This window comes from Cucurbita maxima, unplaced genomic scaffold, assembly GCF_002738345.1.
Source record: "Cucurbita maxima cultivar Rimu unplaced genomic scaffold, Cmax_1.0 Cma_Scf00018, whole genome shotgun sequence".
In the NCBI taxonomy this organism is placed as follows: Eukaryota; Viridiplantae; Streptophyta; class Magnoliopsida; order Cucurbitales; family Cucurbitaceae; genus Cucurbita; species Cucurbita maxima.
In genome coordinates this window covers 4147944-4158705 of record NW_019272034.1, presented here as the reverse complement: position 1 = coordinate 4158705, position 10762 = coordinate 4147944, and the positions used below count along the sequence as shown (strand labels likewise).

General features: G+C 35.5%; 2 protein-coding genes across 3 annotated transcripts; one reads left to right on the top strand and one right to left on the bottom strand.

Moving 5' to 3' along the window:
• The first annotated feature begins 3313 nt into the window (after positions 1-3313).
• Positions 3314-6334, top strand: LOC111492859 (protein REVEILLE 7-like). The gene is made up of 8 exons (XM_023142344.1): positions 3314-3451; positions 3635-3708; positions 4171-4302; positions 4389-4500; positions 4587-4648; positions 4832-5166; positions 5209-5260; positions 5368-6334. Exons 2-8 carry the CDS (start codon positions 3697-3699, stop codon positions 6052-6054), a joined length of 1392 nt encoding a protein of 463 aa, XP_022998112.1. The 5' UTR covers positions 3314-3451; positions 3635-3696; the 3' UTR covers positions 6055-6334.
• LOC111492861 (organelle RRM domain-containing protein 6, chloroplastic-like) lies at positions 6146-9608 on the bottom strand. Of its 2 annotated transcripts, none has more exons than XR_002719934.1 (5): positions 9283-9608; positions 9103-9171; positions 8893-8999; positions 6770-7347; positions 6146-6466 (listed from the first exon to the last, which is right to left on the bottom strand). XR_002719934.1 is itself a non-coding variant. In XM_023142346.1 (5 exons), the coding sequence occupies exons 1-4, from the start codon at positions 9551-9553 to the stop codon at positions 7261-7263; spliced, it is 534 nt and encodes a 177-aa protein (XP_022998114.1). In that variant the 5' UTR covers positions 9554-9608; the 3' UTR covers positions 6146-6466; positions 7244-7260. The 2 variants fall into 2 exon arrangements, 1 of the variants encoding a protein (XP_022998114.1); XM_023142346.1 differs by having other exon boundaries at positions 7244-7347.
• Positions 9609-10762: the final 1154 nt, after the last annotated feature.

The following is a 10762-nucleotide window of genomic DNA, read 5'->3' as shown; positions in this document are numbered from 1 at the left end:
CGAAAACAAAAATAGATTGGTGTGTTAACCTTTAAACTATTTAGTTTTTGTACGGACAAATAGCACTATTCTATAAATTTGTTTTATTTGTTGTTAATAACATAATTTTTAAGCCCTTAACCACAAGCTTAGTTTTAAAAAGTTGGGTAGCACAATCGTAGTGCGCTCGAGATCGATTAGAATTTAGGTGGAGACAAGCGAGTAACGGCCCATAAACACTTCAATTAAGAGATCGATTAGAATTTAGGTGGAGACAAGCGAGTAACGGCCCATACACACTTCAATTAGGATTACCGTTTTTGTTTTAGAGTGTAGATTTATATCCCTAACATCTATTTGAGTTTACCGATAGTTTGATTATGCAACGATAGTCTCATCTCATCTTTCTTATTCAAGCTTTTGACATTGCAATCTTTCAAACTTTCCCTAGTTTCAACATGGCCTTGATCTACCTCTTGAGAATCCACCAATAAGGTGTTTTTGTCAACGTCGGATCAATAAAATGTGTCCGATTCAATTAGTTGGACCGACCCTTCTAAAATCTAACTAACTAAAAGTGGTAGGTATGGAAAAGAGAACAAAATCCAAGTCACAGACACAGATTATGCATTTTATGTGTTTTTTTATTAAAAAAAAAAAAGAGAAAAATGGAAAACACGTGATTGCTGGTCGCGATGGCACGTGCTTCCGGCAGATAGCCACCCTAATGGTAACGCCCCATTTAAAAAATTAACACCAATATCTCAACATAAATATCAGCCATTTGATACAAAACTATTAATTCGTTTAACTTTGACTTTCTTTTTATTCTGACTTACTCAAATTTGTGGCCTCAAATCTCTCTCACATATTATTTATGACATTTTTATCCAATTTCACAAATTTCATTCCAACAAAAATTGGGTTTGGATTAAATTTTTTTCAATTTAAATTATAAAAATAGGGTTGGATTAAAAAAAAAATTCAATTTGAATTCCATTAAATTTTTAAAATTTTTCAACTCATATGAACAATCTGAAAATAGAGAATATTAGAAAAAATTAAGAATAATGAATTTGTGATTGTTTAGATTTTAGTTATTAATATAATATGTTTAAAAAAATTAAATAATTAAAAAAATAACCGTCCATACAATCTAACCCGAAAATAGATGGTTGGATCAAATTATGTTGTGAAATTGATTAGGGTTTGAATCAGTGACCCAATCCATTCAAAATTTCATGTTTGTGTATATATAATTAAAATATAAAATATAAAATAAAATAAAATAAAATAAAAAGCGGAAAAGCGAAAAGTGGGTCTTGTGATGCCAACTCATAGGGGTTTTGGTTCTTTTTAAAAGGCGGAGTCATTCCACGTCGTTTTCACAGACCAAGCAATGGGAGTCGGACAGCTGTCCATCTCTACGCCACATATTATTTACAAAAAGAAAAGAATTAATAATAATAAAATAAAACAGTCGGTGTTTTTATATTGAGCCATGAAAATATTATCTCCTTTTAAAAAATTGGTTGGTTGGTTCATTTTTATTATCATCTCAATCATTATTGAATCAAAAATTATTCTTTTCCATTTTAGACTTTCAAAAAGTTTCCGTCAGATTTTTTTTTTATATAATAAAAGTCTCACTTTTTTTGTTTTTTTGCGCCCAGTTTTTTCAATTTATCTAAGTTTTTTAGTTTATTTGGTCGTTATTATTTTAATACATTTTTAACTAACATTAATGAAAATCCAATTAAAAAATTAATATATCTATCTTAATTGTCGGTATTGCTTATCTTACTTTTATTTTTATATATTTGTATCAAAATTAAAACATAAAATTAATTTTTTAGAAAATAAATAAAAAAATTTCAAATGTTTTAAAATTTTATTGCTTGTAAAGGAAAAAAAAATTGTTCAAAACCCAATTTTGACAAAAATAAATTATTATTTTTAAATAGAGATGGAAATAAGTTAGGAGAATAGGAAGGGAGAAGCTTTCCACTTCTTTGCTATGAACATCTTGTTTCATGATGAAAGTTCCACATCGGCTAATTTAGAAGATGATCATGGATTTATAAACAAAGAATAATCTTTTCATTTGGTTTGAGGCCTTTTGGAAATGCCCAAAGCAAAGCTATGATAACTTATACTCAAAGTCGTCGTGTTAGTCTAACCTTCCATATTTTCGCTATAGACATTTGTGAACGTTATAAATTTGAAAATGGTTTGAAAGAGGGAATATTAGAAAATGGAAGAGTACTATATTCAATCATTTATGAAAGGAAGAACTATTGGCAGAATATAATGCCAAAAAGGGATTTCCACTAGGAGAAAAAAATCAAATCTATATGATTTTTTTGGGGAAAAAAAGAGCGAGAGAGATCCAAAATGGAGAAGGAAGGATGTGATGCCAAGTGTTTGAAGGATGTGATATAAGTGGTGGAATTCAATTTCCAACACCCAACAAACATTGGTCCTTTTGGAACACATTAATCTAAATTAATGTCTTATGCCCCTCCCTCTGCCTCCCTAAGGACAACCCAATTCATATCGTTTTTTTTTTACATCTTATTTCAATCATTTTTAATATTCCTTCCTCCCTTTTTAGCTTAGTAAATAAGGTAATATATTGGCCCAATTTGGTTTGAATAAGTACGTTGGAACACTATAATATAATATTATTGAATTTGTTACAATGTTTCTATTTTAAAATAGAAATTATGTTAAAAAAATTAAAAATTACCCTATATTCGTAGCTAATAGGTAAACTTATAAAAACAAAATTTAATTAATAATTTAAAAAAGGAGAGAAATAAAACAAATTAAAAAAAAAAAAAAAAGGAGGGTAAATAAACATGGTGGAGAAAAAAAAAAGAAAATGGCGATAAGATAGGGGGTGTTTGGACGCAGAAATAGGGACACATTGAAAATGAAAAACAAATTTAAAAAAGGAAAAAAAGGAAAAAAAGAAAAAGTCTGATTGGTGGAAGAAAAGAAAAGGCTTCCAATACCAAGTGATTTTCCATCACTAAAATATCTATTTTTGAGATATTAATAATAATAATAATAATAATAATAATAATATGTTAATTTGGGATTTATCCATTCACCATTCAATTTCTTCCACAAATATATTATCTTAAATATCTGTGGAAATTGAAAAAGGGTTGGAGGTGGGGGGGTGGGGGCGGGAGAGTGACGCGTGTACGTGGCAAAGAAAATCCTCAGCCACAAGATTGAGAACCACTTTCTGGAGAATTCCATGTGGAATTAATATGTGCGTCTGACGTGTCACCCCCTCCCTCTCCCTTCCCCCTTCGCTTTTTCTTCTTCCTCTTCTTTCTTCATTATTATGCCCTCTCCCTCAAATCCCATCTCTCTCTCCCTTCCTCTTCTTCTTCCTCCAATCTCTCCATTTCTCTGCTTCTTCTTCTTCCTCCTCCTTTCTCTGCAATCGCCTTACCAGGTTTGTTTTCTATACACCCCGTCTCTTTCTCCATTGTTTTCTTTCTTTTCTTCTTCGATGTGCTCTTCTGGTGTTTACTAGGCTTCTGGACAAGTGAAAAGTTCGACAACTTTATGAATTCCAGAATTGTTGATTCTGATGTTTCGTTTAGCTTCTGCTGAGCCTTTTCAATTTTAATTTCAGGTCCTTGTTTTGGCGGACTGAGACTATACTATACTTCCTCCCCGGCTTTCTTGCCACTGCTGATGGCTGTCCAGGTGAATCCTTCACGCCGGTTTTGTTTACGTTTTCTGTACCTCTTAACTTTTCTTGGAAATTTTTTTCTCTCAAACTTGATTGATTGGTTGCTGATGTCTCTGTTTGGATTCGAGTACTGAATTCCTGATTTTCAGTACTCAATTCTCACTTCTTGGGTTTTCTTTAGTGACCTTCTTCTTGTTGTTTACTGAGAAATTGACACAAAAACTTGTCCTACTACTAATTTGGTTGGTTCACCTATAGGCCATAGATCCAATTTACAAGGACTCCTTTTGTTGGTTGAGTACTCCTATGGACTTTGCTTTTGTTTTAATGCCTAATATATTGAGCTATGTTGTATAGTTACCACGGCTATGATGTAATCATTTATGAAATGGGTTGCTGCTAATTGATGATGGGATTCTACAGCTCCAGTCAGTTTCTTGTGGTCTCTAACTTTCTTATTTCAACATGGAATGCAGGAAAAGAATGAGGGTCCGCTGTCAAACAGCTCAATTGGAGCTAACAATTGCCTTTCTAGTGATGGGACACAACTGGATCCACTGATGATCGTTAGCTCCCTATGTTCCTATGGGAATGAAAGTTCATTGAAGGTAACCTAATTAACTTCTGCAATTTCTCAATTCTCCTATTCTGGAAGGATTTGGGTTTGAGTTCAGGCACTCTAATGTATCAACAGGTTAGGAAGCCCTACACTATTTCAAAACAAAGGGAAAAATGGACAGAGGAAGAGCATCAGAGGTTCCTTGAAGCTCTGAAACTCTATGGTCGTGGCTGGCGTCAGATCAAAGGTAAGGCTGTGTGAAATTAGTTATCTAAATCTGGTGTTTGCAATACCCAACCCATCATTTAGTGCGCTACCTTGATCTTCCTGCAGAACATGTAGGCACCAAAACAGCTGTTCAGATCCGAAGTCATGCTCAGAAATTTTTCTCTAAGGTCAAAAATGCGTTTTGTTTTAGTACCGCCCAAACTAAGAATCATTACCAAACAGAATATAATGAGGATGATAGTGGATTTTTCACCAAAATAGATCGTCGCCAAACCCTTTACGCTATTTTCTTACACACTTTATGACCAAACATTCCCACACTCAACTTTTATTTTGTCTTTGTGTTTCAGGTAGTGCGAGAGCCTAGTGGCAGCAATGACAGCTCCATTAACCCAATTGAGATTCCTCCACCTCGACCAAAAAGGAAACCACTGCATCCTTACCCTCGTAAAGCAGTCGATTCTCTTAAGGCAATTTCAGTTGCAAGAGAACCTGAGAGGTCTCCATCTCCAAACCTATCAATTGCCGAAAAAGAGACCCAATCACCCACCTCCGTACTGACTGCGTTCAGTTCGGATGATCAAATTTCTACGGTTTCGGAGCAACATAATAGATGTTCATCACCTATTTCACAAGCTGTTGATATACAGTCAACTAGATTTCCCTCTGTTAGGAAAGGGGAGATGTACCTTCCATCAAAATCAAATGGAGGAGAAGAAAAAGGAATGTTATTGCTCGAATCATCCTCCGAGCGGTTCCCAGAAGACTTTCTTACTCTGGTAATTTGAAATGTCCTTTTAATCTTCCACTTCATTTTCCTTTATGCACTTAACTTGACATCTAGGATCTGACTCTTTTTCTGTTCCTCTCTTTCCTAAACATTCAGAAATCCAAGCCAGGATCAGCATCTAAGAAATTAGACAACAAGTTGCATTCTCCTGTTAAAAGCATAAAGCTTTTTGGAAGAACAGTAATGGTTACTGATGATAAAAAACCATCCCTACATGATATTGAAGTAACTAAATCGTTGGTACTTGATGGTGAGAGTAAGAATGAGTGTGGAGTGTATGCTGAGAAGCCTGTTCAGATGCTACCTTCAAAACATATGGATGTAAATTTATCTCTTAGGATGGATAACAATGGTGATTGGAATATGTCACCTGGTGGAGCACCTACTAACAACACCGCACTGAATCAGGAGAATAGTGTCCGTTATGTTGAGGCGATCTCTAATGCTCCTCAAACTTGCTGGTCTTTGTATCGAAGTGTACCATATTATTATCTTGCTCCACCTGATCAAACTAACCAAGTTATGGAAGAAAGGGTGCAAAATGACAGTTCCGTAGAAAGTTCGTGTGTGGATTCATGTTCTGGCTCCTCGAGTAAGGATAAGAATGAAAATCAGAGCCCGGAATTTGAATGTCAAGACCCTTGTCTGGTAGGAAGAGGTAATAGAAATGAAAGTAAGAAGGGGTTTGTGCCTTACAAGAGATGCTTGGCTCAGAGAGATGCAAGCTCTTCGTTAATTGTTTCAGAAGAGAGAGAAGGTCGGAGAGTTCGAGTTTGCTTATAGCCTCTGCAAAATCATAGTGGAACTCGATCAGCAACAGATTTATGTCGATAGAAGGAAATGACCAAGATGCTTTGACATGGGTTTCTGAGTTTCTTTTGCTTGAGATGAAAAAAATGGAGGCCAAACTTGTAGCATGTAATATCTAAAGTAGCAGGAGGGGCGAAGCCTATAAGGGGTTACCCAACAACTTCTATCCTGTCTATTCCTGGGTATTTGAGTGACAATTAATCAATCTGTAAAACAAAACGGTGTTGCTCTATGACTTCTTAACATATTTGTAGATCTTCTTGCAAATTTTGATCCTTCAGAGAAAAGAGTGAACCTATCTTTGAAGAAACTTGATTTAGCTCCCTGGTGCAAATAGTCTAATTTGAAGGCATAAAAAAATCGAACAGTCTAATATTCGATCTTCCTGAAAGTTAAGAATGAAGGCACTTCAGGGGCAAAAGAATCCATGAAGAGATAGTCTAGGGGCAAAAGAATCCACCTTCAAAGCATCCATTCAGTGGCAAGCAATCTTAAACTAAAGTATATAAAATCTTTAATTTAACTTATTATTGTTAATTGGAATTAAAGAAATGAATTGACAAATTCAACTTTTATGCACAACATACACAAAATAAATACATTGTTCGCATTTTCAAGCATATAATACACATGCAAAGTACTGAAAAAAACTCTTTCTTTAAGGATGAAGAACAAACTTTGCAGGTACCTATGATTACAGGGGGGAACGACCCTCAATCTCCAAGAGGAATCATTGACTTGTCCTTAAGTAGACTTTTCTAAAAGGAGATTTAGAAGGGACAGTGGGCCTCTCCTTGTATCGAATTATGTCCCACATTCTCACGAGTCCATGTCTAGTACCCCTAAAAGTCCTCTCTGGTATCCCTAAGGCCATCTGAATATTATTCATCATTTCAGCATTCTTGTCCCCTTTTACAACCTGTGATCTTTGACCATATCTCATGTCTCAGAAGTTCATATTTGGTTAGATGATCCACTTGACCAATCTCCAATATTAATATCAATTAATTTCAAGAGATAATATGACTCCTGAAACACACTGACTATATATCATACGGGCAAGATAAAGCTTACTCACATCAATAACAATAACGCAAAGCCTGTCCATATATATTATATATGTTTTCCTAAGAGAAAGTACAGCACTTTAAAAAATGAATACCAGGGAAACAATTTTCTCTATGGGCTAGAGTTTTCTTTAAGTCCTTGGCGAAGCTCCCATTTGGACTTTGCAACTTCCACAAATATTACCCTGCCATCCAGAAACTAAACCAAAGTTGCCCCTATTAGCTCAGGAAGTTATGAGGCTTGAAACTAACATGCACCAATAAATTTAAGACAACAGGATCATCAAAGGATCAAAAAGAAAGAAAGAAAGAACCATGAGCAGATGGCAGAGTTCATACCCTCCAGCTATATAAGCAAGATTTTAAAAAGTAGCCTTTTCTTCTAGCAGGTGGCATCGGAATTTTATCCATGGAATCAGAGATAAGAATATCATATCAATTCATGTTTGTCAATGAGAGGAGGTGGGGAGGTTATATCCATTAAATAAACCTCAGAATAAGTTCTTTGACTATTAACTTCTACAAATATAGTTGCCACAGAGTGCCTCATATTTAACAGTACTTTGGCCAATTCTGAAATGTGTATACACGAATTGTTCGCTAAAAACATGGAATTATTGAATTTCATGTTGTTTGAGTTCAATAAAAAGAAATCCTTTCATAACAAGTTCAATAAACAGTGATCGTCTTCTGACACAGTAAAGCTAGTAACTACGGTTTAGCCATGAAATTCTCTAATCAATTCTCTTCCAAATCTATATTAAGAATTTCATAACAATGAATTGTGTAGAACAGCTGAATATTATAGAAGCGCTCGATAATTTGGTTTAAGCAGTCTTTTATAGGCTTCCTAAGCCTCCTACATGATTTAATTTGCGACAGAGAGCAAGGAGATTGCCCGCCAGTGGAAGTGACTAGTGAGCTGGGGGAGATATAATTGTGGTATACTTAGGAAGAGCTTGAGATAACCTTTAAATATGAACAGTACTTTGAATTCATTAAAAATATTTCACAAAATTTGCAGTGTTTGTTTAATTAATAAAGAATAATTTTGAAAACTTGAAAAACTTACAATAAAACTGAAGTTATCAGTATAACAAATGCTTAGAACTTAACTACAAACATGTCCACTTGTGCCATCTTGCACAAGCAACACAATTCATTTTGACATTTGAAAAAGGTAGAACAGGAAGCAAGACCAGAAATAACTGGATGAACGGAAGCAAGATTAGGAATATCTGGAGGAATGCTACCTTGAATCTATTATAACCAACTCCTCCTATCAAGATATATATTCTCTACCAAAATTTATAGAGAATTTGAAGGTCTATTGCTGCTTGTGTAATGCGTAAATTGGAGTCCATTGAAGGTAACAATTTTTTGTAATGTTATAGAGCTGTGCATTCTATAATCTTATATCAGAAGGTAGAGGAAGATTTGTTTGAACCAAAAAGGCTTGCTGAAGATGGCAGTTGATGGAATTGAACGAGGTAATTCCTAGATTATAGTCATTTTGAATCTTTATAGATGGATTTTTCTCAGGCTAGAGAAGACTAAATGGGATATACTTTAGACAGTGAGTCGTATATGCATTACAAAATCACAGTGAACAAGAAAAGAGCATCAAGACTGTCCAACTCAAATGAGATAATAAAATTTTCAAAACTATTGTGAATGGTAGTATAGTACTGCTTGCGACGAACACTTGGAACAATAATATGCATTATGGAAACATTTGAAGTACCTTGCCGTGCATTCCCTCGATAGCTTTTTGAGACTCCTCTTCAGTAGCATAACGGAGGAACGCAAATCCTCTGGGTCTATTGGCTACTTTATCCATCACCAAATTGACTGAAACTTATAACAATTGATAAAATTTAGCGCCAAATATCAACAATTTCACTTAATTGACAAAACGGAACGTTCATAATACAAAATTGAAGCAGTCGACGACCTTCTACAAGTTGGCCAAAGCTTGTGAAAGCATTTCGCAGACTCTCTTCAGTGGTCCGAAACGAAAGTCCTACACTCATGAAATTGGAACCATTCGATAAATCCAAATTTCATTTGCATACATAGCAAAATTACGCCTAAATGAAGGGAAAAATACGCAATTGAGAGGAAGAAAATCAACCACTAACGTAGAGCCTGGTTGAAGGCGAGTATCTTCTGGGAGAAGGCGAAGGTGAAGAAGAGACACAGGTCACAGAAAAGAGCGGCGAGTCTGAAATTGAACGAGTCTTCTTGACAGAGAAGAAAGGGAGTGGCGTAGTACTGTAAGCTAATTTGGATTGAATGCTTTGAATTCGCATGCGCGTCACGGTTGAACGGATATTGTTATAATCAGTGGACTGAAGCTGAAAGAACGGTATCGGAACAGCTGAGAATAGCAATCCGGCGGTCATTTTCGTCTTCTCCGGCGCTTCAGCCGAAAGCCGGTGAAACAATTTCAGGAATTCGTAATCCGGAAGATTGAGGATCGTACCATTTTCTTTTTCTTTTTTCCTTTTTTTTTTTTTTTTTTTTTTTTTTTTTTGCGAATCTAGACCTCTGTAACGACGACGTTTTGTGGATCTAGACCCCTGTAACGACGACGTATCAGTGCATAGTTTAATTATAAAGTTAGTTTTGGATGAATTATAAAATGCTGTTTATTTATTTTTTTCAGTAAAATTTGTGCCGTTATTTATATACTTTCTCGTCCGCTCATCTCTGCTCCTCACACCTTCTCTGTAATTTCTTCCCCAATCTACAATCCTCTCAGGTCACCTTCTCTCCTGCATTATCCCTTCAACCTTCTCTGGTCAGCTTCCCCTGCATCATACCGCGGCGTTTACCTTTTGGACTTTGTGGCGCGTTTGTTCAGGACCTATATTCTACAGTCAAAACGTGCTTTGATCTTTCGTGCCCCATTCTTTATTGTTGTTGTTTTAGTTGCACGTGTAATGTTATTCCCATGTTAAGAAATTTTAGCAATAGACCATCCCAACGTGGTTAATTTTGCCATTTGGAGGGAAGGAGCTGATGCAAATGTGATATTTTTTGTCGATATCTGTAATTGCAAGTGTTCTGAACTTTCATGTGTATGGATTTCTATGGAACGAATTGTGTCTGTGCCAGTTCCATGGAGGGTTCTCTTTGTTGATGTTATTATGATTACTTAGAATGATCTCTCTCAGTTCAGCGATGAGTGGTCATTTCGTCAAAATGCGACTGAAGTTATAGGTATTCAGAGAAGTGGAGCTACAATAGCTTTTGACTATTTCAAACATTTGCCAATGCAAGATGTTCATGGGAACTTTGACATTGGTTCTTTCCATCACAGACTGCTGAATGGATTTGAGCGCATGAGGAGGCTTTATGAATACATGGAGGATGGGGATCTTTGGAGGTGGAGTCTCCCAAATAGTAAGGCTCTAAGCAGTGGTTTGAAAGACTTGAATATTGAATATGAGACCCTGTTGAATTCTAGCTTATTGATTCGGTAATTTCTCCAATTTTCATTGTGTGTTGCGAGGCTGTTCGAACTTGCTTGTCTAGACATCAAATGTCTTTTTTGTGCTTGGATTATGAACTTTTAATGATGAAAGAATCCAAGTAGCTGCAAAATCCTG